General features: G+C 40.6%; 3 protein-coding genes and 3 long non-coding RNA genes across 10 annotated transcripts; 3 read left to right on the top strand and 3 right to left on the bottom strand.

Moving 5' to 3' along the window:
- Nucleotides 1-1697: 1697 nt before the first annotated feature.
- LOC115734554 lies at nt 1698-2860 on the top strand. The gene is made up of 2 exons (XR_004014671.2): nt 1698-2204; nt 2535-2860. It is a non-coding gene; the product is annotated as an uncharacterized LOC115734554 (long non-coding RNA).
- Nucleotides 2417-3404, bottom strand: LOC125315609. The gene is made up of 3 exons (XR_007198823.1): nt 3361-3404; nt 2487-2692; nt 2417-2444 (listed from the first exon to the last, which is right to left on the bottom strand). It is a non-coding gene; the product is annotated as an uncharacterized LOC125315609 (long non-coding RNA).
- Nucleotides 3405-12225: 8821 nt separating this feature from the next.
- On the top strand, nt 12226-17501 carry LOC115734552 (sodium/hydrogen exchanger 2). 3 transcript variants are annotated; one of them, XM_030665408.2, is made up of 15 exons: nt 12226-12549; nt 12847-13187; nt 13455-13573; nt 14130-14227; nt 14503-14562; nt 14691-14737; nt 14823-15017; nt 15162-15208; nt 15691-15757; nt 15884-15984; nt 16083-16184; nt 16315-16453; nt 16529-16591; nt 16693-16776; nt 16926-17501. In XM_030665408.2, exons 2-15 carry the CDS (start codon nt 13014-13016, stop codon nt 17253-17255), a joined length of 1626 nt encoding a protein of 541 aa, XP_030521268.1. In that variant the 5' UTR covers nt 12226-12549; nt 12847-13013; the 3' UTR covers nt 17256-17501. The 3 variants fall into 3 exon arrangements, with proteins under 3 accessions (XP_030521268.1, XP_048136982.1, XP_048136983.1); XM_048281025.1 differs by having other exon boundaries at nt 12226-12589; XM_048281026.1 differs by lacking the exon at nt 12226-12549 and adding an exon at nt 12582-12708.
- On the bottom strand, nt 12939-13474 carry LOC125315610. The gene is made up of 2 exons (XR_007198824.1): nt 13362-13474; nt 12939-13240 (listed from the first exon to the last, which is right to left on the bottom strand). It is a non-coding gene; the product is annotated as an uncharacterized LOC125315610 (long non-coding RNA).
- A 257-nt stretch (nt 17502-17758) lies between the features above and the next one.
- LOC115734553 (protein CANDIDATE G-PROTEIN COUPLED RECEPTOR 2) lies at nt 17759-21742 on the bottom strand. The gene is made up of 6 exons (XM_030665409.2): nt 21309-21742; nt 19118-19309; nt 18604-18766; nt 18416-18518; nt 18222-18303; nt 17759-18077 (listed from the first exon to the last, which is right to left on the bottom strand). Exons 1-6 carry the CDS (start codon nt 21606-21608, stop codon nt 18000-18002), a joined length of 918 nt encoding a protein of 305 aa, XP_030521269.1. The 5' UTR covers nt 21609-21742; the 3' UTR covers nt 17759-17999.
- Nucleotides 21743-22945: 1203 nt separating this feature from the next.
- Nucleotides 22946-26163, top strand: LOC115734135 (superoxide dismutase [Cu-Zn] 1). Of its 3 annotated transcripts, none has more exons than XM_048281159.1 (8): nt 22946-23111; nt 23787-23875; nt 23965-24066; nt 24170-24265; nt 24460-24491; nt 24607-24682; nt 25428-25481; nt 25557-25624. In XM_048281159.1, the coding sequence occupies exons 2-8, from the start codon at nt 23800-23802 to the stop codon at nt 25607-25609; spliced, it is 489 nt and encodes a 162-aa protein (XP_048137116.1). In that variant the 5' UTR covers nt 22946-23111; nt 23787-23799; the 3' UTR covers nt 25610-25624. The 3 variants fall into 3 exon arrangements, with proteins under 3 accessions (XP_048137116.1, XP_048137115.1, XP_048137114.1); XM_048281158.1 differs by lacking the exons at nt 22946-23111; nt 25557-25624 and adding exons at nt 23316-23365; nt 25866-26163; XM_048281157.1 differs by lacking the exon at nt 22946-23111 and adding an exon at nt 23316-23365.
- The last annotated feature ends 1040 nt before the right edge of the window (nt 26164-27203 follow it).

Genomic DNA, 27203 nt, shown 5'->3' with positions numbered 1-27203 from the left:
GAGACTATGGCGTGTATTAAATAAAGGACGCAGTTCCTTTGCTAGCATCGATATTGCGATCGTATGTCTTGTTCACTAGATTGCAACATGGTCATTATTACGATAGTGTTAATCATTTTTATGCATTTCTTATATTGATTTGACTCCAACTTTGATGATCAAGGCTCTTCCATGCTCCAATTACGTGATAAAGTGAATTGATTTCAATTTCGTATCTTAAAGTTCAAATTCGTTCATGTGCTATGATGATTGTTCATAACGTCCAATGATAATTTAAAAAAAAAAGGTTAAATGTCATTCATAAACTTGAATTAATGGAACGACAATATTGAACTTTTTCATATAGTTCAGAAACTAAATTGAACATATTCCAAACTTTTGGGGATCACATTGAACAAATTGAAAGTTCAACGACCATATTGCATATTGGGCTAAAGTTCATGGACCATATTGAACAAATTAAAAGTTTAAAATGTTCATGAACCACATTGAACAAATTAAAAGTTCAATGAGCACATTGCACATTGGGCTAAATTTCATGAACCACATTGAACAAATTAAAAGTCTAGGAATCGCATTACACATTGAGCCAAAGTCCAGTGACCATATGTATCATTATTTTCCATCTCCAAATTAGGGGACCTCATTAATTCGACCTTGTGTAATACTTCAAACAGTTTGAGCTTTTGTATTCTGTGTGTAACGCGATATTCAGACCCCTATTTCTTCATACAAGAAAAAGACCGACTTGCTTTTCCCATCTTGTGTCTGAAGCCAGTTCTCAGTTCCAACGACGCAATGGGAATGCTTTCTTTTTCGGTAATCAGTTTGTTTAGACCGCGGGTTGACATTTATACGAGCCATGGATGACTCTATCTCGAAATGGGGACTTCTGAGAGAAATTTAAGAACAACATCCCAGCAGAAAATGGACTGACCATCCTCCGGCGATGATTCAAACACAACAAAGCCGAGCGTCGGGCCGTCCGAGCAAGTGCTCTTGTTTTTTACAAGAAAATGGTGCCGGACCGTGATCATGTTTAATTTTAATATCTCTAGAGAATACATATTGTGCTTATGGCTCGCCATAATTGTTATTTCATTCCCGATTTATTTCTAATGAACTAGCTTATGATTTCATTAGGTAAATCACTCGAGCACCCTTTTAGAATTTTGTCGAGATTACTCAAGAAATCATGTATATTAAAAACATAAAATTAAATCAAACACCCAAGTCACTGGGGCTCTCACAACCCAAGGCTAGAGTTGGCCCAAAGTCATGCGACCCCAGCTAGATCTGGCCCTTAACAATTTGGTGAAAGCATTGATGTATTCAATCAGCATTGACATAGCTTGTCCAAAATACATCACTTATATCGCATATAAAATTGAAAAAAAAAAATTTTTTTCTCGACCATGCAAATATTCATACATAAATCGATGTCGGTAATGAAAATATTTTTCATTGACTAATTCTTTCAAGCAATTCATGCGATCATTTTAAGAAAAATACTTTTCCAATCACTCATTTTTTCGCGATCCAAATGGAGCCACAAACTCCATGAATTTTCTCATCTTTTGCTCAATCCATGCCGACAGATGCATATTGTTACTCGATAGACGCGGGCAAATGATTTCATTGCCCCCACCAAACCAAGTACTCGATCAATTCCGGCCGATCCCATAACCTGTGCACGATGTTGCAAACTACTTTCATTAGCCATTTCGAAAGAGCGAATCACATTCGAACATGCCGGAAAAGAGCATACCGCGACGATGTTGCGATTTCAACTGTGCAAATCGACATCTTTTACGCCGGAACGCATGTATTATTCCTTTTGCCACAACACCTTTTGCGTGATTCGTGCTTTGAACGACCGCAAGTGAGAGACCATGCACGTATAGGTCGGCATGGTGATGGCTGGAACGTTAGGTTTGGACTGGTTGGTGCATTGCTTCGTTTCCTCAACCAACTGTTTTAGGTTTCCGAGCATTACTTCGCTACGAAGCTCCTCTCTTTTCCTCCTATATATACGTTCGATCCATCAACTTCGTTATCCGCATCCGCTGCAACTTCGTCCGCCAATTTGAGAGAGAGAGAGAGAGAGAGGAAGAGATCATGCCTCCGCCTTGGGGACCACCGCCGGGACCGCCGGGGCCGTTCGGGTTCCTTTGCGATGGGATATGTCGCCTCATTTCCTCTTGGTGAGTCCGTCTTCCGCTCAATGTCTTCTGTTTATGTTTTGCATAGTAAATTAATTCGGCGTTGCGTTTATTTTTCGAAGATGAGTCGTGAGAGAAACTTTGATGACCAATGTCGAAAGAAACGGTGAACGATGCGAAGGGAATCGCGACTCGAAATGTATAGATAGCGATTATCTTGAGTATTTAGAGATTAATTTCGTGGAAATTTGCTGTCATACATTTATGGATCAATATTTCTTGCTATATTTCTAGAGTGAACGTAATTTCGCAATTGATATTGACTTGGATTTTGGTTTATTTGATTTTTTTTTTCTTTTTTCCCGTCGGCAGTGCGTACGTGCTGTGTTGCTGCTGCCTCTTCGAGAGTTGCTGTGGGCCTATGTTCGGCGGGCCCGGAGGCCCAGGTGGAGGCCCACCACGCTTCTGAGCTCACCCCTTTTTCCAAGGAAAACGTAAATGTCAAAAAAAAGAAAGAATAAATTTCAAGACTCTTGATCCTCGGTGTATTTCATTTCATGCCAGCTTTCTAGAATTCTACACGTGTCCTTGTTCTCTTCCATACGATGTCGTATTGTCGGTTGACTTTGCCTACGAAGCGATGACTGATGGATGGCACATTTGTTGCTGTGTGGACGACATTAATGCGACCGTTTCCTCTATGTTCGTGAAATCGCACATTAGCTAATTTAGTTCACGAAGCCTTCTTATTTTCCCTTATTCTAAGTTTCAACTATGAGAAATTAATGCAATGTGCTGGTTCAGATCGCAATAATTCTATTTGATAGTATCCATAGGCTCGGGTCAACATTTACAGCATTGAAAATATTGGCTGGCTGATAACATTTTCTCCATGAGACGCAGCATGAATTGACGTTAGTCTGGATATGACAAAATAGCTCTATCGAATTTAATGTACTGAGATGATCCAGTAAGTACGTCGTGTTAGAATTGAGAAATCGGTCTAGTGACCGATCTTTTTTTCGGATTATTTCCTTAAAGGTGAAGTTTGAACATTTGAATGGTAGGTTAATAGCGCGGCTGAGGATCACATGTTGAATTGAAATTTTCTCTCGTCTTCCCACTACTCCTGTGTCGTCCTATCTTTAAGTGACCCAAAACCTGCTTCTACACAACTCCATCAAAGCCTTCCTATAACCCGAGAGAGAGAGAGAGAGAGATGCCGGATTGGGGACCGCCGCCAGGAGGACCTCCCGGACCGCCGGGGCCGTGCGGTTGCTTGGGCTTCTGCTGCGACGGTATTTGCCGGCTTGCATCTTCATGGTGAGGGCTTCTGATTCTCTGTATTCTGCCCTCCAGCTCATGCCCCTCATATGGCCTAAAATTTTGTTTTTTAAGAGCTCTCCATGTCCAGTTTTAAGATTAGTTTAGCTAAGATGACTGAAAGTAAAAATACTTGAGTAGTGCTGATTCAAAGGTCTGAGCTAAGCCCTGTTAATCCTCTAAAATTTAACAGATGATTAAATAAAGTAAACGATTAGCACTTGCGAACATTTTATTCACCGGCACGCCGGTTTTACTTCGAGAGCGCAAGCGAACCCGCCGGGGGGATAGGCAAGAGCCGTCCTCGTCGGCCACTTGGTGCTCAATGCAATTTCTAGAATTTTGAAACCCTCGTAAAACTTTTGCAAAATTTTTTAAATGTGTCTAAAGTCTATAATTCATTTCCAAAAAGTAAAAAAAATATAAATAAAAATTTGAAGTGATGCACTTGAGACCTAATTTCTCTGTGTATGTTCATTTCCCAGTGCCTATTACCTGTTGTGCTGCTGCATCTTCGAGAGCTGCTGCGGCCCAATCTTCGGTGGGCCGCCTGGTGGGCCTCCCGGTGGGCCTCCACCCTTCTGATCAGCCCATTTATTCCATAGTGGCAATCTGGTGTATTGAAATTGGTGTTGTGCGTTTCACTTTGTTCTTTATTTATTTTCTTGCTAGACTGTAAATTTGTATCGTTATAGGACAATATCTTGGAAATTTTTCATTCGTATCAATTAGGTAACAGCTCACATGGATCATCCAGTCACTAAAGCACATGGGCCAGCGCTTCGCGTGACTTGGGCCGTCATCATATATTGTTTATGTTTTGATCCCGGCGAGAAATTAGTGATGTTGGATCCTAGTCGATCCTATTTCATGCCGAAATCGTGTCATCTCGGTTGATATTCATGCAATTTATAATTTGTCTTGAATTGAAGTTGAATCGATAATCCCTGAAAATTGACCAACTGATCCTTCGAGACAGAAGATATCACTTAAACAAAAGTTACGAGACAAGGTTATTCATAATTTAACAAGATTGTAAAGTATGCAATCATATAGCACTCTATGATTATCCTATCCGCATAAATTTACGTGATAATCCATACACAAAGTGGATTCAAGATATAATCCTTAGATTCATGTCACGAGAAATATTAATCACATAAATCACAACAAATCGAAGTAAAAACTCTTCCGAGGAAATATATAGCTTGTGGAAATCGTGCCTTCTTAAGGTATAGTACTACATTCTTGCCATCATTAATTGGACGGGAAAGGCAACATTAATTGGCGATTTCGGAAGTCGCACCGCAGTCCCGTGTTCGTGTGCACCTCTTCCTCCTTCATATGCGCTCCCTTCTATAGTTCAAGGGTGGCGGGCCTGTCCTAGCAAGTTCTAGCTCTTGAAATCAGACTCCGTCTCCATGTTCCATTGCCATAACTATTCCGACTTAGGATCTCGACCGTGAGAGCTCCCGGCAAACCGAAATGACTGTCGACACAATGGTAACTATTCTCGCTTGAGAGCTTGACTGTAATAATGGTAGCCTCTATTGATTGAGACGGTTTGAAGACTCGTTTTACGCAATTATGAGTTCCCCCTCCTGATCGAACTCCCACAAAAAAAAAATTCACAATAGAAAAAGTTGGTCTTGCCGCTACTATTTAACATGATTTTCAGTCGAATTTTCAGGAGTCGATGTCAACGTTCACCGACTCGAATGACGTTGAACCGACTGATAAGGATTATTAGGGTATGAGTTTGATAGGCGAAATCTGTTCCCATTCGGTCAAATTGATTTCGTTGGCTTCTCACAATTACTAATAGCATTTGCCTGCCGATTGCGTTCACAATCGATATCCGGTCCCTTGTTGAGCTCGACATTTTTGCTACTCGATCAATACTCGCCGTCCGTCCCGACCTCATATCATAATCAACGACTTTGCTTTTATCGCTACTGAGAATCTCGTCCGCCTCAATGATCTCGCCACTTGGCTCGCCGACATTAGCGCGGCCCGACATCATATTCAAAGCTATAGTCGTCGTACAGGTACAGCGGTATCTACTGTGAGTGCTCAATCGATGGGAGCCTCAGCACCCCAAATTCAAAGCGGTGGAGCCAAATTGCCAAGCTTATCAATGCGAAAGATTTGGAGCGTTCCTATCCAGAAACCGCAAGCCACGCTCGATCCCAAAAGGCAATGAGCTGGTACAGATCCCTTCTCTTCTTGCGGACACCTCAGATCCACACGTAACGGACACGTGCTATCTTTGGACAGGACAGGACAAGACAGGACAGTGTGGGGACACGTGCTCTCTGTCCTTCCGTTTTCAGCACGTGAAGGCGAACCAGAACACGTGCTGAAAAGCCGTGGGAATTATCATCGACTCGAAACGATCGCTCCTAGGCCATGTGATAACCCACCGAGAACATGTACGGACACATGCAACACATACGTACGGGAGTTTGCGTTGTCTTTGTGAACATGAAGCCGAGGTAGGGCCCTCCTTCTGTTATGTAGTAACGTCCAAGAAATCTAAGGGCGGCGTTCTTGAAGCCGCCGCCATTTTTAGTAATTATCCAGTCGCGGTGGGTCCGATGAGATTAATCAAGTGCTTTGAGAGGGGAAAAAAGGAAGAAGAAAATGCTAGTAGTCGCTCCTCCACCTCCGGCCACCGTAATCCACAAGGGCAATCTTTCCCAGCGCATCGCTCCCGATTGCTGACATCGTACAGCCCTCGGTTTGTCTTGTCATGCCCCATCTATCTCTCTCTCTCTCTCTCTCTCTCTAGCATAAGCCCGTGCGGAGAGGGAACAATCCACTACAGTGATCGTGACATTTTATTGTTTGATTGCCTAACAAGTGTCTCTGTGCCGCTTTTCAACAAATTTCAATTGTTTCGAAAAAGTGAAAAAAAAAAAGCCTTAAATCTATTAAATTGATGTTAATTCAGTCTTAAACCTTTTATTGATATCAATTTAATTATAAATCTTTTATATTTATGCCAGTTAAATTTATTCAATCAATTTTAGCCGAAAATCTCTAACGTGAGAGCTAACCGTCCCACGAGGTTCCGTTGATATTAATATGGACACTTTTAATTTTTTTGTTGATTTTTTATAATTTTTTTCCTTTCTTCTTCTTTCTTTTTCCCTTCCTTGTTCTGCGTTGCAGCCTTACAAGTGGCTGGCCACCACTCGGCCGCACGCCGCACGCCGCACGCCGGGCCTTGTCACGATCGACCCTTGCCTAGGCCATGGTGGTCTCGATCGATGTTTCCTGGGCGAAATCTGGCAAGCACCGGTCAGGGCGAGAGCCTCGCCACGACCGACCCACTCCTCTCCTCGATCTTCATTTTATATATTTTTTCCTTAGTTCCGGTCTTTTCTTTGTGTTCTCTCCCCGATCTAGCCTGGCCGAGAAAAAACTAGAACTAACAAAAAATATATATATAGAATGAAGGTCGAGGAGTGGGTCAATCATGACGAGGCTCACCCTCACCGGTGCTTGCCAGATTTCGCCCTGGCGACGCCGATCGAGACCACCATGGCTTGGTCAAGGATCGGCCGTGGCGAGAGCCGGCGTGCGGCTTGCGGTCGGGTGGTGGCGGGCCACCCGCAAGGCTGCAATGTAGAACATGGAAGGAAAAAGAAAAAAATAAGAAAAGAAAAATATATAAAAAATCTTTAAAAATTTTAAAAAAATTGAAAATTTCCTCTTTAGCACTAGTCATACCCCGTGGGACCGCCAGCATCCACATCGACGATTTTGGGTTAAAATTGACCACATGGACTCAATTGACACAAATACAAAAGATTTAGGACTAAATTGGCATCAATAAAATGTTTAGGACTGAATTAGCACCAATGTAATATGCTTAGGACTTTTTTGACACTTTTCCTCAATTGTTGTAAAATACACTAATTGATCTGAAGGCTGAACCAGCACGCAATCAATGGATAAAAAACAAGTAAGGCAATATTACGTGATTGGCAATATTACTTTACTGGTGAGGGTGATAATTGAAAACTATAGATCAGCAAATTCTTAAGTTCAAAGTAAACATGTGTACAAATGGATAAGACATTAAGCTTTAGGCATCTTACTTTTTTATGCGATTAATGACTATATAAGGTACGAGCTTTGCGCATATCTGTGACTAGGAAATAACTGTTTAGATATGAGTAATTATAGTACAAACTTTGGTGTAAAAATACTTTTCCAAGTGTGATTTGATCCACCAATAGTGTGACTGTTAGTGAGACCGTGAACATAGAAAAGATGATTAAACTGAGGATGGATATGCTTCGATTGTTTCGCGAAAAATAAACGACTTGAAAAATATTTTTTTAAATGATATCTTGTATCGCTTAAAATAATTTACGAGTGAAATGTTTTCATATTTAACTACAATTTATATTTAAATATTTTCGTGGACAATTGGATTTTTTTTTTGTTTATTTATTTACTTTTGCAAGAGATATAAAACAATTTTTTGAGAAAAAATATTTTTCGAATCATTTATTTTTTCTGCGAAGTAAGCGGGGCATGAATGTGAGAATTTTTTATACATCGGGATGCATGCCCCGATTTTTAGGGGTGAGCAAATCGGACCGCCCGAATAGGGAACCGCCGGGACTGGACCGGACCGGTGATTCGGTTCTAGGTTCTAGATTGGTCCGGTCCGGTTCCTGGTCATTAATATTGGAACCGATGACCAAGCGGTTCGCTTCCCGGTTCTAGGGACATAGGACAAGACCAAACGAATTTAAAAAAAAAAAAAGTAACCGTAATGCTTCTTTCTTTTGCTGTTTTGTGATTGCCTTTTTCTCACACCGAGAAGGGAAAAATCTTGACGAGTAATCAAATCATATCTAAAAAGCTAAAACCAGAGTAAAGAAATAGCGATGAATTTTGGAAAAGGAAAAGATACTCTCTGTTCCGAGCATGTGCATAAATTTGTCTTATTATTGGTTCAATGGAACCAACTGGAAACCGAACCGAACCAACGATGGTCCGGTCTGATTCTCGGGGTGGCCAATCTGGTCCTCGATTTCGAAAAATGGGAACCGGGACCACCAGTCCGGTTCTCGGTTCTTGAGGGATACTGGACTAGATTGGGAACCGATCACCCCTCCCAATTTTTCGCAATATGTGCATATATATGCCAAGAAAATGATGGTTGTTCGAAAATTGTCAAATTCAAAGGATAACCATCCAATTTGGCAAAAACTTGGGCTTGAGAGCGACATTTCTCGGCATGTCGTCTTCAATGTGTCCAACTTGAATGGAGTCTCTCCGGTCCTCCCAAAAATAAATAAACAATTTGACCAAAAAAAAATTAAACAATTTGAAAAAGACAATATAAATCGGATTAGCTTAAAGCAATTCGATTATGTGGTGTGACATGGACAACCCCAGTGTCACCTTCAATCAAAATCATCATTTAGTAATCCGGCATAACCCTGGCTTCAAATGGTATTCTTTATATCGTATTATACTATACTTTCTTCATTTATATTGATATATAATTATGTATTCAATTTGATTACAATTGTTGCATTCATTAATGATTAAAATGCGAATATGTTGACGAGTCGACGCCACGCCGTTCTTATGGCGGGCGGAGCCGCCGGGAACCGACAACGGCGAGCGTCGCCTTTAATTTTGACGGAACACGTGTGGCCTACCATGCTGGAGATGTCGGCAGATCCTCCGTGGGGAGGAGGGCGAATACATTTTCATGTCAAAGGACTTAAAGGGGTGGCATAGGATGGCGATAAAATACTTTCTCTTTTGGAAAAAAGAAAGAATAGAAAATAAGATATTAAGCTTTACGCATCTTACTTTTTTATGCGATTAATGACCATATAAGGTCCGAGCTTTTGCGTATATCTGTGACTAAGAAATAACTGTTTAGATATGAGTAATTATAGTACAAATTTTGGTGTAAAAATACTTTTCCGAGTGTGATTTGATCCACCATTAATGTGAGTGTTAGTGAGACCGTGAACATAGCCAAGATGATTAAATTGTGGATGGATATGGTTTGATTGTTTCGCGAAAAATAAACAACTTGAAAAATATTTTTTTAGATGATCTCTTGTATCGCTTAAAATAATTTATGAGTGAAATATTTTCATATTTAACTATAATTTATATTTAAATATTTGCATGGACAATGATATTTTTTTTGTTTATTTATTTACTTTTGCAAGCGATATAAAATGATTTTTTGAGAAAAAATATGTTTCGAAGCATTTATTTTTTTCGCTAAGTAAGCGGAGCCTGAATGTGAGAATTTTTTTTTACATCAGAATGCGTGCCCTAATTTTTAGGGGTAAGCAAATTGGACTGCCCGAACCAAGAATCCCCTAGACGTGACCGGGCCGGTGGTCCGGTACCGGGTTCTAGATGGGTCCGGTCCGATTTTCGATTCTTAATATTAGAACCGATGGCCGTCGATTCGATTCTCGGTTCCAGGGACATAGGACTGGACCGCCCGGATCAGACCGATTGAATTTATAAAATAAAAAAAAGTAACTGTGATGTTTATTGTTTAGGGTTTGCTTCTTTCTTTTGCTGTTTTGTGGTTGCCTTCTTCTATCACCGAGAAGAGCAAAATCTTAACGAGTAATCAAATCATATCTAAGAAGCTAAAACCAAAGTAAAAAAATAGCGATGGATCCTGGAAAAGGAAAAGATGCACGTGCAAAAATTTGTCGAGTTATTGATTCCATGGAACCGACCTAGAACCGGACCGGACCGACGGTCTTGTCCGATCCCCGGTTCCATAAAATGGGAACCGGGACCACCGGTCCGGTTCCTGGTTCTTGAGGGGAACTGGACTAGATCGAAAACTGATCATCCCTATCGATTTTTCGAAATATGCGCATATATATGCCACGAAAATGTTGGTTGTTCGAAAATTGTCAAATTCAAAGGATAACCATCCAATTTGGCAAAAAACTTGGGCTTGAGGTCGACATTTCTCGGCATGTCGTCTTCAGTGTGTCCAGCTTGAATGGAGTCTCTGCGGTCCTCCCAAAAATAAATAAACAATTTAAAGAAGACAATTCAAATAAGACAAGTCTAGAACAATTCGATTATGTGGCGTGAAATGGACAACCCCAGTCTCGCTTTCAATCAAAACCATCGTTTAGTAATCCAGCATAGCCCTAGCCAGTCAAATTTCAAATGGTACTCTTTACATCACATCATACTATATTTTATTCATTTGTATTGATGTATAATTATGTACTCAATCTGATTACGATTGTCGGATTCGTTAATGATTAAAATGCGAATACGTTGACTCGGCGAGGCCACGCCGGTCTTACGGCGGGCCAGAGCCGCCGGCGACCGACAACGGCGAGCGTCGCCTTTAATATGGACAGAACACGTGTGGTCCGCTGTGGCAGAGATGTCGGCGGATCCTCCACGGGGAGGAGGGCGAATATATTTTTCATGCCGGATGGCTTAAAAGGGGTGGCATAGGATCGCGATCAAACACTTTCTCTTTCAGAAAAAGAAGAAGAAGAAAGAACAGAAAATAAGAAAGATTAAAAGGAGGATAAATTAAGAAAACTAATGGTTTGCGTGGTGATTATTAGTCAATTTGCTAATAAATTGGGTAGGGGAAAAGAAGGATGACCTTTGCATGTGATTCCATTGAACTTTGGCTTTCCATCCACATCAAAGGACCATATAGCTCATGGGAATCATCAGATTGATGAGTTCCCATCAAGTGAGCCAGGTGTATCCCCTCTTCTTTTAGGTATCTTCTAGCAATTCCACCCACAAAAAAAAATAATTAGATGAGATTTTATTAAGGGGCGTTGAGATATTCGTTAAAAAAAGTAATAACCTCTTTTAACGGATCTCGTCTTTTTTTTTTTTCGTGTCGCGCATAATTAATGTTTGAAATTGATCTGTTGTTACATATTAAGCGTGGCTGGACAAATGTCTCGAGAAGGCCTTCAAAGGTCCGGATAGAGATTGAGAAAAAGAAGGCGGTCCATTTTTGCATTCACTATCTAAAGATTGCAAAAAAAAAAAAAAAATCATGATCATGGCCAATCTCTATGTTCCGATACCCCTTAGGAGTAATAATAACTAGGCATCAAAGTGTCGAAGCGTGTTGTTTTTGCGGATTCGGCAACACAAATTAAGTGTCTTCGGCTAGAACATTGGACACTTGAAATATTCGAGTTTAAAAGTCTCGTTTAAGATTTGAGCAACTCTGATATTCAAGATCCTGCCAATAACACCCGACAAAAAAAAAAGTCGATATGTCGATTGGCCTTTAAGCGGTTAAGCCAAGCCAACTAAGCAACTGATGAAAACGAAATTCTATCATGTAATTGATAAATAAATGTCCTAAAAATTACACCGCTTCAAAGACACCTCGACGCGCGCGGCACGGACGATGCTAGCTGACGTGGCAGTCACGGGTCTACGAGTTTCTGCTGCGACGAAGACTATGCTACGGTGCACCCGTTTCCACAAGTAACGTCGTGTCTCTACTGTTGGATGCGTCGCGCCCCGAGAAGAAGTACGCAAATCGGACGATCTCCATTCAAATTTTTCTAAATCCCATAGCGGTGATCGTGTCCGTACATTAACCACCCCCCCCCCTTTCCTCCTCTTCCTTCCCTCTTCTCTCTGTCTCTCTCCCTCCTCCACGTTATTTTTGCGCCTGCGTCTCTTTCTGTCTCCCTCTCCCACTGTTTCCCCCGTACAACACGCCACTCTCTCTCTCTCTCTCTCTCTCTAGCGGCCATTTTTCTCTCTCTCCAGAGCTTTCTCTCTCATTCTCTCTCTCTCTCTCTCTCTCTCTCCCTCCCTCCCTCTGTCCCTGTGAAATCGGAATTGAAATCGCGCTTGGTGTCCATTGCGCTTGCTCGGCGTGTTCCCTTCCATTTGGTTCGGTTCGATTTTGAGAGTTCGAGCTTCGTGGTCTCGCGTTTCTACCTCTGTCGTGGCCTGCGATTTTGAGCAAACGGAGAGGCGTCTCGTGGCGCGAAACCGCGCTTCACCCCGGAAAGAAATCCGTTTTTGCTCGGTAATGCTTGGTGCATGCGCCTTGCGTTCGGAGCTCTCTGGTATGGCGTTTCCGGCAATTTGCACGTCTTCTGTTTCGTTCTGCCTGACTTTGACGTTCGTTTCGTATTTCGACTTGCTGACGAATTGGAAAATGGCGGGGTGTTACATTGAGCTTAAGGTTGAACTTTGTTGGCTCTGTTTCTGAATCCCGCGATTCTCTTTTATGCTGCTCCTTTTTTTGGTAACTATTAAAAGGCTCCGGGTTGTAATGTTTGATTTTTGGCGATAATTCCATCTTGGGTTTCTCTGGATGCAGAATTCGGGGTCCTAAGATTCAGGCGAAGCTTAGGAGTTGGACAGTTCGGAGAAATAGGTTGATAAGACTATTCCCTGAAGGGTGGTTCTGACTTGTTGTGTTGTCAACCAATAGCTGTTTGAATTATCGAAAGTAGAGGGTGTTCGGTTGTTTAAGATTCTGGTACAATGGCTGCCGCATTCAGCACCGTTGTATCAAGGTTTCAAATGCTATATACCTCCGACCATGCGTCCGTGGTGTCCTTGAACCTGTTTGTGGCACTCCTCCTTGCTTGCATTGTGATTGGTCATCTCTTGGAAGAGAACCGGTGGATGAATGAGTCTATTACTGCTTTGGTGATCGTGAGTTCTCTCTCTCTCTCTCTCTCCCTCTGTATCTTCCTGCATGTGTTGAGCTTTCAGATATTGTACTAGTGGAATAGTTGGACCCCAATTACATTCTGCTCGCGAGATTCGAGTCCAAAGTCATATCATGAAAACTGAGCTTGTTGCATGCATCTTTCATGTTGGTGTTACTTGATCATGTGCAAGCGTTTCTTTTGGTCTTGTGCCAGAGGATGCAGATTTCGGATTTATCCAAAAAGAAGTGATTACTTCAATTTTTGGCAGGGATTATGTACCGGTGTTGTTATTTTACTGACCACTGGAATGAAAAGCTCTCATCTCTTAGTGTTCAGTGAAGATCTCTTTTTCATATACCTTCTGCCACCTATCATATTCAATGCAGGGTAAGTTGATTTTCAATTGGAGCGGTGAAAAACTTTTGTCAGATCATCTTACATGATAACTTCCAGGCATTGTTTTTTGCTGTAATCTTATGTGATAACTTCTAGGTATCATGTTTTGTTACATGTTTGTTCTTCAAATTTTTGTCTTCAGATGCAATTAACTCGCTTTGCATGAATCCTAATGTGGGCTATTTAAACTGTAAAGGGTGGACTGTATAGGTAGACAGAAGACTGATCATCAAAGATTTGAATAATTTTCGTCTGCAAAATGTCCATGTATATTAATCTGTTATACTGTATGAGATATAGTGTGGACAGACAAGTTGTATACTTTGATTCGTTAGTCTTAATCATTTTCCCTCTTTACAAGAAGGTTTGCCTATCTTTATGAGTCTTGTGACTTGACTTCTTCCAGGGTTAAAAAGTGTTCTGACTATTTTCTATGGGATTGATCTCCTTTTAGTTTTCTAATCTTTGTTAAGTGAATAAGTAATTTTATAGGCTTCTGATATAGGTTTTTAATATGTTATTTACTGGTGCTAATCGTTCTTTTCAGGTTTCAGGTGAAAAAGAAGCAATTCTTTAGAAACTTTATGACCATCATGCTATTCGGCGCTATCGGTACTTTAGTATCGTGCAGTATTATTTCACTAGGTAAGTCAAAGGTTTTACTTTTATTTTTTGGCTCTTCATGTGAAAGGTTGATTGTGTTTATTGCTGCTTCCTTTCTTCAATACCTTGAAGATCTATCGCCGATTCTTTCCCCAAAAGAAAATCCAATTGGCATTTTAGACTGTTTCCAGGGTTGGAGAGTGGCAAGCTGCTGTGTGGGCACTGTCCCTGTACTCTAGTTCAGCTTAGTGGAATACAAGACGGTGTTATAAATCATATTTTCATCTAATAGCTGATTGCAAATGCTTTTTTGTCAGGTGCTATACAGTTTTTTAAGAAGATTGAGATCAGTTCATTCGATATAGGGGATTACTTAGGTACAACTTCAGTTCTCCTTTCATTTTTCTGAGAGTATGATTTATTACTTTCTTGCTTCTGTTTCTATTGATAAAATATATTGCAAAAGATATGCTTCTGACTATGTCATCTGTATTTCCATTCTAAGCCATCGGTGCTATATTTGCTGCAACGGATTCTGTTTGCACCTTGCAGGTACTTTATAATCTATACTTAAAATTGCTGTAATTAGAAAAGGATGTGGTACATGTAATCACCACCTTCTATATATGGTGCACAGGTGCTTAATCAGGATGAGACACCCTTGCTTTACAGCTTGGTGTTTGGAGAAGGTGTTGTGAATGATGCGACATCAGTGGTTCTTTTCAATGCAATACAGAGTTTTGATCTTGATAATATCAATCCGAGAATTGCTTTGCAGTTCATCAGCAATTTCTTCTATTTATTCTTCGCAAGCACTATGTTGGGAGTGTTGGTAAGTCCACCCTACTGCCCCCAAAATGGGCACATGCACACAGGCACGCTTATGTGTACAGACACTGACAAATACTCATTCACAAGTTCCCTAGATAGTTATTGCCTCATCAATTGTGTGATGCAATATTTTCTGTCCTTGCAGACTGGACTGCTTAGTGCTTACGTCATAAAAAAGCTCTATTTTGGCAGGTACTTCTGAGATACTGAATTTGCAGGTCACCTTGATTGTATCTTTTGGTTATTTGGCAATAGTCAATAGCCTACCTAATTAAGATGAAAAGCTTTGGTCAAGCTGGGCTGATGTTTGGTTATCCCTGGCTAATAACACTGAAGTGGCTGATCTTCTAATAACACTGAAGTGGCTGATCTTCTGTGAAAGTGTGAGAGTTGTCATACCATGTGGAGTGCCTTGCACCTCAGTTAGCTATTTCCGTTCTCTGCTCAAAATTAGGAAGTGTTTGCATGAGTTTGTTCTGATCGAGTGTAATTAAAAGAACCTTTTTTCCCGAACTTCGATCACCACGATCATGGGGTATATGTAATTACTTGGGATATTGGATTTACAGGTAGTGTACAGGTGTTGCATTGGAACATGTTATAAGTTTGTAGTTCTTTTCTTTCCTGTAATGGGTTTCTAAATTAAATGTCATAATTCTATTCTGGAAGCTCAGGCACTCTACAGATCGTGAAGTCGCTCTTATGATTCTCATGGCATACCTGTCCTACATGCTGGCTGAAGTAAGCTTTCTCAGAGCTTTATGGTCAGCTTTTGATAGCTCCTCCCTTTGTTTTCTGCAATTATCTAAATTCACGGCGGTCTTTTGAATTATTTCTTTTTGACGTGTTGATATATCCGTAATGCAGCTGTTCTACTTAAGCGGCATTCTCACTGTATTTTTCTGTGGGATAGTGATGTCCCATTACACTTGGCACAACGTGACTGAAAGTTCGCGAGTCACTACTAAGTATGCCTTTCTGATATTATTCTTAAATTGGCATTTCCCTCGCCCGCATGTATACATTGTAACTTACTTACCTAATGCTTTTATCTCTCTCGTTTCAGGCATGCTTTTGCAACCTTGTCATTTGTAGCTGAGACTTTTATCTTCCTATATGTTGGTATGGATGCTTTAGACATCGAAAAGTGGAGATTTGTGAGCGATAGGCACGTCCTATTTTCCCTTACCTATTTGGTTCTCATTCTATTGAAACTTACTATCCTTTTGCTAGTTTTAGCTACCTTTAGTTTATCTGCATTGCTTAGTGAAAATTCAACTGTCTTTTTATTTTTGCAGTCCTGGGACATCAGTTGCCGTGAGTTCAGTATTGCTAGCGTTGGTTCTAGTTGGAAGAGCAGCATTCGTTTTCCCCCTGTCCTTTCTGTCCAACCTGGCCAAGAAAAATCCTACCGAGAGAATCAGCTTCAGACAGCAAGTATGTTCTGTGTGAGATGCAAATTATGTCCTTTTTGAGTAATCAATTCACCAACTAACAACCATTAGCCTTTAGGTGATTATATGGTGGGCTGGACTCATGAGAGGTGCCGTATCCATGGCCCTAGCTTATAACAAGGTAAATGCAGCTTGTCCATGTGTGTTCATGGGCGCGTACTTGTCTGCGTGTGAGATGGAGGGGAGGAGCAATTTTATTTGACTCGTGTTATTTATTTGCAGTTCACTAGTTCTGGCCATACTCATCTGAGGGATAATGCCGTCATGATCACAAGCACCATAACTATTGTCCTCTTCAGCACTGTGGTAAGATGACTTGCTCTTTCTCTCTTTCTCGCTAAACTTGTATAGAGTTGCAACATGGGTTCTGCAGTTATATACTTTTTTTGTCTATTTTACTCGCGATTTAGATATTCTCCGTGGTTTCTATGGTCTTATGCGTCTGTGTTTTTCAGTTGTTTGGCTTAATGACAAAACCTTTGATAAGGCTATTGCTACCGCATGCGAAGCACACAAGCATGGTATTCTCTGATCCAAATACTCCCAAGTCCATCACTTTTCCACTTCTCGGAGGCGGGCAGGATTCTGAAGCTGATCTTACTATCCCTGATGTCGGCCACCCAAGTAGCCTCAGGGCACTCTGGACCACACCAGCACATACTGTCCACTACTACTGGCGCAAATTCGACAATGCCTTCATGCGCCCGGTCTTTGGTGGCCGTGGTTTCGTTCCGTTTGTTCCTGGCTCACCCACAGAAAGGAGCACCCGTGAGTGGGGAGGCTAGGCATCGGGTAGAGTATTTAATTAACGCAGCTACTGTCGAGAACCTGTAATGCGATTTTGTGCGAGCCCTTTTCTCGGCGTCTTTCTCGACACAAAAGCGATGTACCATATGCAATAATCGACTGATTGTGTACCCATAGATGTGAAATTAACTTCGACGCGTGCAACAAGGGCCTTGCCTGATAGCACCTCTAAATGTCTGCCACATCAAATTCCTGTAAATCTAGTATTTTGCCAGTCCCGTATCGTATTGAGCAGGTGACGTTCCAATTTTGAAGACTACATATGCCTCAACTAGAATATTAACATGTGCAGTTAGTGCTTTTCATTAGACATCTTACCGAAGGATATGTATCGACCAATGCATCGAGTACTCACATATGTCGACAGTCCAAGAGCGAGTCTTGCATAAAAAAAACACTTTCTAGTCTTGCCAAAATCACTTCCGCTACTATCTACATGCTTATTATCATACTGACGGATGATGATGACAACAGGCAGACATCCAGTCTACAGCAGAAGATGAAATTATCCACTAAGGGGAATGATTATCGACTCGACCGTGGACCATCCCCAGCCTACGACAATGAGTGTTGACAACTTTCACAACATTGATGCACGGCCTAATCCCATACAAAAATGGATCACATCTTACATACTGCATAGCACGTGTTCTGCCGTCGGGCACTATTTACTCTATCTACAATTTTCACGGTAAGGCCGCTCCCGTTTCAAAACGACTGGATCACTCCCAGTCTCCATCGAAGAAACCAGCATCCTTCATTTCGGAGTAATACACATTCTCCAATTGCAAGTTCTCCTCCTGTCATCATAACCGAGAATCTCAGCGTTACGACAATCTACGCTAGCCTATTCATGCTCACGGGAAATCAAACTATATAAAAATTCTTTTACCAGAAAGTAACACCACAATAAGAAAAATTGGGCATAAGGATGATGGGCTAACCTGGAAGAAGTCAGCTAGAAATGTGAGGTACAAAAGGGGGAGGTAGAAGGCATGATAGCAGACAATTGTGGCACCGTATAACCTGTAAGATTAAGTCCTCTTAATATCAAGAACAAAGATCACTAAAAGAAAAGTTTGTCTGATGCAAGAAAAAAAAGAAAAATAAAAAAGAAGCAAATGAAATTTTTAATTACCACAACCCAAAGCCAGCTCCATTTCCAGTTAGGCCACATGCGAATAGAGCTAGCGCATTCATGATGAGCATGATGATTATATACTTGTAAAACCCCGGTCTAGCTGCAAAGAAACAACAGACATACCCAGGTTGTCATATTAAACGGACAATAGATTATCAGGAGACTCGTTGTGAATATAGACATACCAGGTAGCCTTTCTCTCCACCTGGAGTGATACATGAACAATATAGAACCATAAACTCCAGTAAGCACTAGTCGGTGGACTACCCACAATCCCCATTTAACCTTATGAGGACTTTCAATGTCGTCGATAAACAAAGGGATTCCAAATCCAAAAAGATAAATTGCCTGAAATAGAAACCATGAGGAACCAAAAATCAATCTCCAGAGACATAATATTACCCAATAATAAAGAGAAAGAAAATCTGACAAAGATCATAACAACAAAAAACAAACAAATGCAACAGGTCATTTCATAACCTTCAGGTCTCATAGGGCTTGAAAGATGATTGTTTCCCATGTATGATTTGAAAAGTGAACGCACATCTCTTGTATCGCTCATTGCAAATAAATTTGTTCCATCAGAAGACACAAAGCAGGATGCACAAAAGGGAAGAAGATGGTGTGCTTCAACCTGCTTCTTCAGTCAGGAGGAGGAACATGGAGACAGTTTGTATATTCCAAAAGGCAAAACATTACCTTAAGAAGAAGATCCAAACCAACAATGAGCCCCGAGACAACAAATGTGCGAGTAAGTGCATGCAACCCGCTTGCCGAGTTCCCTTGAAGCAAGAAAGCCACCAAGCTTACTTCGAGAAAAAGCATTCCAGACGACGTAAACAAAGACAAGATGTTCCAGGCTACTTCATTCCCAGGAGTGCATTCCCATGCCTTTGTCAACAAAAGAGCTGATCAAGCATTCATAAAGCAATGAAAGGTCCCTCAAAGTACAGATCTATGTTACTTAAAACTCAGATATTGTTGTCGAGTAGTGATATGTATCATGACTTGACTCTTCTAGGAATAAAATGTGCAATACAAGGACTAGAGATGGATAGAAAAATTTTGAACATCACAACTTGGTCATAAGAAAACAGAATTAATACACATGCATCTACAAAAAAGCAAAGCTGCTTGAGTGTTGATAACTTCAACAGGGTATTCACCGTTGTCCTTCAAATGTTCTCATTATCTTTCTTCACTTATTTTGGCTATTGAGACTTAAATTAATTGTAGTTCTGCAATAAGACACGAACCTGCAACTATTGAGTTTGAGATAAGTGTGCCGACACCCACAACCAGTCCAATGTTATGTCTTGTAGACATAGGGCATATATCACCTCCGTACAACTGAGTAGCATGGTAGCAGATAAGCAATTACAGAATTACCCAGTTAATAGAGAACTTATTCAATTTGTTTCCACTTTCATGTTCTCTTCGTGTTAATTCACGAAAATGAACTTTTTTTCCATTTTGGAAACTCAAAATAGATTCAAAAACTATGAAAGCATGTTTGGTTGACATATTTTCAAGTTTTCTCTTTCTTGTATTATGTTTTTAGATGGTTTAAGACTCTTATCTTCGCTGTTCCTTAGTCCTTAGCCACCTAATCTAAAAATCTCATTGCCTAGCCAAATTTTTGAACCAGTAAGGCTGTTGTTAATTGCCTTAAGTGTCAACACATTTCTTCAACAACTTCCAATTGGCATGAATTCCATGCCCTTTAGCATAGAAATATCAATGCCAGTAGTCACTGGCACTTTATCCAGCAACTTAAATGAACTTTTTAGAAAGTTTTCTTCATCCTGTTTTGTTCTCTTTCCATGATGTGGATGACCAATGGTGAATTGGCTTTGCAGCTGCCAACTGTTGAATATTCCTCGGTTTAGGCTTACTACTTCCCTTAAGAATTTGACTTCATAAAGTTCAACAATGACTTAAGAGTGCCATACAGTTGACGTGGGACCTAACTAGGGAAGCATTAGGACAGGGGAGTGGGGTCGATACCCAGAGCTTGAGAATGCTATTGCGTGGCTCATGACATATTGAGTTGTTTTGGTGTTGGTTGGGATACAATCAACCATGGATGGAGATAACTAGAAGCTTTCACAGCGACAAGTATGGACTTTTCACCAAACTGTCATCATTGACAAGCAGATTCCTTATATACTTAAATCTCAAATGATGATTAAGGACTATCCGAAATTATGTCAGTATTTCAATTTTCAAGAGTAACATAAGCATTTGTCTGTCCATAATTACAGTATTCAGACAATTACGAGTTTAGGATTGTTCTTTCGCTCAACTGGCCATCCATTTACACACCATCAGTAATACCCATCTCAGGCATATTAGCAGTAGGAAAAAATTTACATATGAAGAGCACAGCATGCCAAGAGAGTTACAGGTGGCCTTCTATGGAAATAATTAGGCATTTAGAATTTTGCCTTTAGCACCCCAAACAACAGAGAATGTGTTTGAATAGTCTGTATTCGCTTCTTAGACGACCTCAGAAAATCGAATGAAAGGCCATTCTATTTTTACCATCGCCAATTCAAGTCATCCTATGTTCACCATTCTGACTAGTTCTTTTGCCATTTAGCACCGCAACCACCTCGTACCAAAAATCCAGGAGTCCAAACTTCCTTTACACTTCGGCACAAGACACTCCAAAACCCTCACCGTAAAAGCTACACCAATAAACTGAAGACTCGAACTTGCAAGCAACTTTAGCATTTCATCATCTTAAAACAATGCAAATTTCGTAAAAGCGCTATGCTTAAAAGTTCCGCTCAAGCGCAATAACAAGCTGGAACAAATGCACCAACTTGATTCCATCCACAAACCCACTTCAAATCTTAAACAGTGACGGGTTAATAACAATAATCACCTGCAAAGAGCACCAAGTCAGGTTGAGCAAGCTAACGAGCCAGAGGCAACCGTAATAGGCTATCATAATGGACGACCTCCCGCTCGACAGCTTCGAGAAGCTCTTCCTCGCCTGAGCGGCCAAGTAAAGAGCGAACGCAAGCGAGGACGTGATCAGCAACACGTTGTGCCAGAACCCATGGCACTCGAAAAGCCAACCGTACATGTTCCGGCCGACGAAACCTCCCCCGACGGCGGTATTGAGGTCGCCATGCCGCGAAATCGAGACTGCGGAGCCGACAGCTTCTTCCAAGGATCGCATCTTCCGGAGTCCCGAATTGGGTGCCCAAAAAAACCTAGCTTTTGTTCTGCGAAGCTGATCGGAAGAGGTAGAGATGAGAGTCGAAGACGTAGAGAGAGAGAGGGGGGGCTCTAACAGCAAGAGGGGAAAATTTGGTGGAAAGTGAAAATGGAAGGACAGTTGAGGGGTATAAAAGGAACCAGCAGAATTTATTCTTTTCTTTTTCCTGCAATGGACCGGACAAATTTAATAATTTTTTTCAAAAATATAAAAACATAAGTCCATGTTTTTTTTTTTTTGGATCAGATCATAGATTCATGTTGATGACACAGTTCATATGTTTTCATATCAACTAAGGCCTGGCAATCAAATCCAGATTTTTTTTTTTTGGTGTACATCCTTTGACCAAGATTTGTTTTGATAGACAATAGGGATTGTAAGAGGGTGTCTTATGGCTTTTTTTTATAATAATTGAATAATGAGTGTTTCAATTTCTAAGGTAATCATAACACCTCACAAAAAATTTTATATAGGTGCTTCACTTAATTAAAAGACATGCTGAAATTTTTAAACCGCACGATTGCCAATAATGCACATCCTATAATGTTTTGTATCCTTTCGCAGCATAAATAGAAATAACAACACTTCGGATCTCTAAAGAACCAACTAGATTCTCGGTTTTAGGGAATTGGAATCGGCCCACAATTGCTTGGGGTTCTCGATCCAAAGACAAAATTAGTTTTTCCGAAATTGAACTTAATCCCTTGGCACCAATAAAAAACTGGACTAAGGTCTTCAATACGAAAAAACAACACCATAACTATTTAACTAACAAACATTATCCTAATGGGTTGATTCTCGGATAAAATCGAGACTCGGATCGATTCGGTCGCTTTAGGAAACAATAGTTTCAAAATTAACTAGTTTTGTTGCCGGTTTCAATTTTTTGAAACTTGAGTCTCGAAGCTGATTTTCTTTTCTATATTGAGAATCGATTCATATTGGACATCATGAATTCTGCAGTTTCTGTTTATTATAGAATGGGATACACCTTTTTCCCCCATTCTATAAGGATACATATTGAAAATTGAAAATGTAATTTGATGCAAATTGCGTCATCAAACATGGCTTAATTCCAGAGCAATGCATTGGAAGTTTAAAAATAAATAATAGCGCATTTCCCATCTTTTCCAATTTGTTCAGCTTATTTTGTCAGCCGCGCCGTGAATATTGGACCGCACCTTGTCATCCAATGAAAATTAAAAGAATAAAACGCAGACCAAATAGAAAACGACATCCTACGAATCAAAAGGGCACGGCCGAGATCGGTGGGTAGTTGAGAGGATGAGAGTCAGGACTGGCTTTTGCTCTCTCCAGCTGGCCGGGCCTGACCACTGTTTCTCCTCCTACTATATAAGAGCGAGATTTCCCCCACAAAAAATCTGTCTTCTCTCTCCACGCATTTGCTCTTTCAGAGTCTTTCTTCGCTGCGTGTCGTTATCTCTCAAGAAGGGGTGCTCTGAGGTAGCTTCAGTTCTATCTTACTCAAGTTCTACTGTCTGAGATCGCCATTTCAGCGGTTGACGCTGACATGCTGTGTTGGATCATTCTTCCTTGCCATTTTTCCTCTCTTTTGATGACCTTGATCGGATGTACTTGTGCTTGTTGTGGGGTCGATCAGTTTGGTCCTGAAAGATCTGGTCTTGATTGAAGAATGGAGACTTCTGTTTCTGATTGTTGCGAATGCTGCGATTCCGTTGCTACGGAAAGAGCTCCGAGTTGGGATACTGTCTCTGTGTTTATGTGTGGAGCTACACTCGTTGACTAGGTTTTGAGTTCCTCGATCGAAGGGAGAGGAGATGGGTTTGCTTAGATGTAGTCTGATTTGTTCCGATAGAGCAGGTTTTTCTAACATAAGATCTGAAATTTGCATATTATTGGAACTGGGTCATCAACAGGAGTTTGAAATTGCTTGCGTATTGTCAGTCTGTTGACTTTGCGGCTTCTTTTGAACCCGTGTTCCTGCTTTAGTTGTTGATTTCTTCACAGTTTCTTTATGCTTCATTTCTTTGTTTTCGTGGGTTAATTTATGTTTACCTTTCACCATTTGAGAACGACCATTTGTTCATGTGGTGTTTCTTTCTTTGTTTAAGCTTGCCTGATTGCTGAGTCTCACTTCTTCTTTTTGTTTCTGTCTAGATCACAAGGAAAGATGGTGAAGGCTGTTGTTGTTCTCAAGAGCAGTGAGGGTGTCTGCGGAACTGTCTACTTCACTCAAGAAGGAGATGGTAATACATCGCTCTGATTATAGAATCTCAGATGTGTTTCCGTGTTTAAGGTCCAATTGATCTTTTTCGTCTTGCCTTGTTCTTTTCAGGCCCAACCACAGTAACTGGAAGTCTGTCTGGCCTTAAGCCTGGACTTCATGGTTTCCATGTCCATGCTCTTGGAGATACCACAAATGGCTGTATGTCAACAGGTATCTTTTGATTAGGGTGGTTCTATAGACTATTTCTTCATTTACATAAACCAAATGTTTAGTTTATTGACTGTTGTATGATCTTTGAAAATGACATTCACAGGACCACACTTTAATCCTTGTGGCAAAGAGCATGGAGCCCCTGAAGACGAGAACCGTCATGCTGGTGATTTGGGGAATGTGAATGTGGGTGATGATGGTAAGCCTCACACGGTCAACTGACCTTCTTTAAGAGAATATGAAAATTATGAATGCTGATGTTGAGATGAATGTTGATGGAAATACTTAAAGATGTTGCAACTTTACCCACCTGTTGGAATGTGCATTCGGTCAATTATTAAGTTTTGCATTTGGTAGAAGCTGTGATTAACTATGCTTTTCATTGTGATTCAGGCACTGTTAGTTTCACAATCATCGATAAGCAGGTTCTCTACTATCCATCTATACTTAACAGCTAGCAATATGTGTTGAATTGCCATGTTTTAGATTTCTTTGAAACCTAAAGCAGAATTTAGTTTGACGATCCTCTTCTTTATGCAGATTCCTCTCAGTGGACCAAACTCAGTTATTGGAAGGGCTGTTGTTGTTCATGGAGACCCTGATGATCTTGGCAAGGGTAATTTTTGAGAATCTAGGCTGTGTTTGGTTCGCGAAAAATATCCACATTTGCTGGTTTCAGTTTGGTTTATTTAATTAACAGATAGGTATCGGGGAATGAAAATTGAAAATAACTCCTGCAGTTTGAAAACAGTTTGCAAAACAAAAATAAGTCGCTGTTTTTAACTAGAATCAAAAACTAAAAGCAACTTTCTAGTGCTTTTAGTATTTTCGTTCCCAATGAAAGCATGCATGTTTGGAATACCAGTAAGTTACAAGTACATATTCAGCATATGAAGAGAATTTCACTTCCACCAACAAAATATTTTAGAGAAAACAATAAACGAAAGCTCAAAATGTTTTCTCGTTCCAAATGAAAATGTTCAGGTTTGGAATACAAATAGAATACAAGCATACTGTCACCGTCTATAAGAGAATTGCATTTCCACTAATGAAACATGTTTCAGCAACACAGCAAATGAAAGCTGCAAATGTTTTCTCCTACTGGACAGGCCCTTGACGATCTTAAATGCTAGTTTCTCCAGCTAAAAGAGTGATAATTAGTAGGCATCTTTCACATTTTTTGTTCATTCTTGCTGTGGCAAATAGCGTGCAAGTCACATGGAAAATGCATATTCCACTTTACGCCTTTTTTTTCTATAGATTATTTGAACTATTCCCTCCTCTCCAGGCAATGCAATTTGTCCCGTAAGCCTCCTTTATATTAATAAAAGTGCAACTTTGTTTCTTTTGCTGTACCCCAGGGGGGCATGAACTTAGCAAAACAACCGGGAATGCTGGTGGCAGAATTGCTTGCGGTAAGCATTTTAGCTTTAACTTACTGCAGTGACACGTTGTAGAATCCCATATGACATTTATTATGCTGCTTTTAGTTCGCCCTAGTTTTAGCAGCTCACTTGTAGGTGGGCAGAGGGATGTTAGCTGATAGATGTCACTTGCCTCTACATGCGATGATCTTTTACAGCTCCTTTTCTGCTGGTCGTGTAATTGCTGAGAGATGTCTGGGCAGTACAGTAGGCATCTGCAGATGAAGTCTATCTGATCTTTTCGTGAATTATACTTTCCTGCATCATCTTCAACACGTTTATCATACAGTGCACGAGCAAGCTCAGATAGCTGCGGGAATTTTTTCTTTCTCCACTTCTCATAGTCGGTTCGATTCTCCCTCTTCATTTTGGCAGGTGTTATTGGCCTTCAGGGATGAACTGCATCCTTCAGCTACAGTAACTACAGTTGAGCGCGCCTCTAGTTACTGAGGATCTTTGGGAATGAAGAATAAAGAGCAGTCTTGGTGGGTCTCTTTTTCTTGTCTTGAAAGTGGTTTGTAATTGCTTTCGTTTGGTTCAGACTGCAGACTTTGTTGTTGTGCCTTCAAATGTTCACAGGCTTTCCTTCAGCGAAATGTCGAACTTTTGTGAGACTTATCTCCATGACGAGATATATTCAAACCCAAAGTTGAGACGGTCTCAAGCTAGAAAATTACTTTGTTATGGATATTATCAAAGCTCTGGGATCATAAGATGTGTTGGAACTGTGTCATATGATGCAAGAAACACATTGGGGATGAAGTGGTGAATTACCTCTTGTTTCACGGCTTCAGATAAGGGCGACCCTTGGGTTTTATGAACAAGACATCCATAGTATGATAAACAACACTCCCACGCCAAACTACACAGATGAAATTTGAACAGAGAGTTGACAAATTGAGCTTAGTATAGTTTACATCACATTCGACCACATCTCCTAGTCCTCGCTATGGAAGACTTAGCCTATAGTATGCCTCACGGATGGTCATCATCAATACCTCAAGCGATTCTTGGGTAGACAAGCTCCATAACGAGGGTAGGCTTGTAAGTCATCTTGGTTCAGTTGGGTTCGGGTTTGATTGTCGGTGTGAGGGTCATAACAAATCGAGTATTGTTTCATATGGGTAGAGATTTGTTGGCCCTTACCCGACCCATTCGTCATTATATTGACCCATTTTACCTTATTTTGCTGAATGAGAATTGCATTGACTATACAAAGACTTTAGGCGTCGATTGTAATAGTTCTTAGATGAACTTTGAAACTAATTGGCATCACCGACTGTATAACAAAGCTGGAATTTGAAACATTTAGGACATAAGATGTTGCACCAAGTAAGAAGTTGGATTACCTCCTTTGAAGCTGAGCTATGGGCAGCTTTGTCTCTTGCTAGTCGGTCGCATCTCCAACAGTAAATGTCGGCATCTTTAACGGTAACACTACTACTAACAGAAGGCTGGAGAGGGAGTCCGACATAATTTTGGTACAATCCTAGAAATTCGAAATAAGATTGTCAATTGAAACAGGCAGCGACTACAAAGTAAATTCGTGAATAAAGTAGGATGCAAGCCAAGAACTAGATGGACGACCTAAACATGGAGTTGCTTGCACCTTGGTTAATATGAAAATCAAACATGTGTAATGTGTCTTGTTGAGAGCGCGCATCAGAAGTCCGATACCTTCACTCGGAAAGATTGTCGAGAGAAAGCCCAAGT

This window comes from Rhodamnia argentea, chromosome 6 (genome assembly GCF_020921035.1).
Source record: "Rhodamnia argentea isolate NSW1041297 chromosome 6, ASM2092103v1, whole genome shotgun sequence".
Classification (NCBI taxonomy): Eukaryota; Viridiplantae; Streptophyta; class Magnoliopsida; order Myrtales; family Myrtaceae; genus Rhodamnia; species Rhodamnia argentea.
This window is presented reverse-complemented; position numbering and strand designations above follow the sequence as displayed.

What these genes read in the sequence shown, in the direction of transcription:
- LOC115734552 (XM_030665408.2), top strand. Translation starts at nt 13,014, where the DNA reads ATGGCTGCCGCATTCAGCACCGTTGTATCAAGGTTTCAAATGCTATAT. An exon ending in CCTATCATATTCAATGCAGG is followed by an intron (nt 13,574 to 14,129) that starts GTAAGTTGATTT and finishes CGTTCTTTTCAG; the next exon opens with GTTTCAGGTGAAAAAGAAGC. An exon ending in TGGCCCTAGCTTATAACAAG is followed by an intron (nt 16,592 to 16,692) that starts GTAAATGCAGCT and finishes ATTTATTTGCAG; the next exon opens with TTCACTAGTTCTGGCCATAC.
- LOC115734553 (XM_030665409.2), bottom strand. Translation starts at nt 21,608, where the DNA reads ATGCGATCCTTGGAAGAAGCTGTCGGCTCCGCAGTCTCGATTTCGCGG. An exon ending in GTTTGGATCTTCTTCTTAAG is followed by an intron (nt 18,767 to 19,117) that starts GTAATGTTTTGC and finishes TTTCTATTTCAG; the next exon opens with GCAATTTATCTTTTTGGATT. An exon ending in GGAGCTGGCTTTGGGTTGTG is followed by an intron (nt 18,304 to 18,415) that starts GTAATTAAAAAT and finishes TTAATCTTACAG; the next exon opens with GTTATACGGTGCCACAATTG.
- LOC115734135 (XM_048281157.1), top strand. Translation starts at nt 23,331, where the DNA reads ATGCTGCGATTCCGTTGCTACGGAAAGAGCTCCGA. An exon ending in TCACAATCATCGATAAGCAG is followed by an intron (nt 24,492 to 24,606) that starts GTTCTCTACTAT and finishes TTCTTTATGCAG; the next exon opens with ATTCCTCTCAGTGGACCAAA. An exon ending in TGGTGGCAGAATTGCTTGCG is followed by an intron (nt 25,482 to 25,556) that starts GTAAGCATTTTA and finishes TGCTGCTTTTAG; the next exon opens with TTCGCCCTAGTTTTAGCAGC.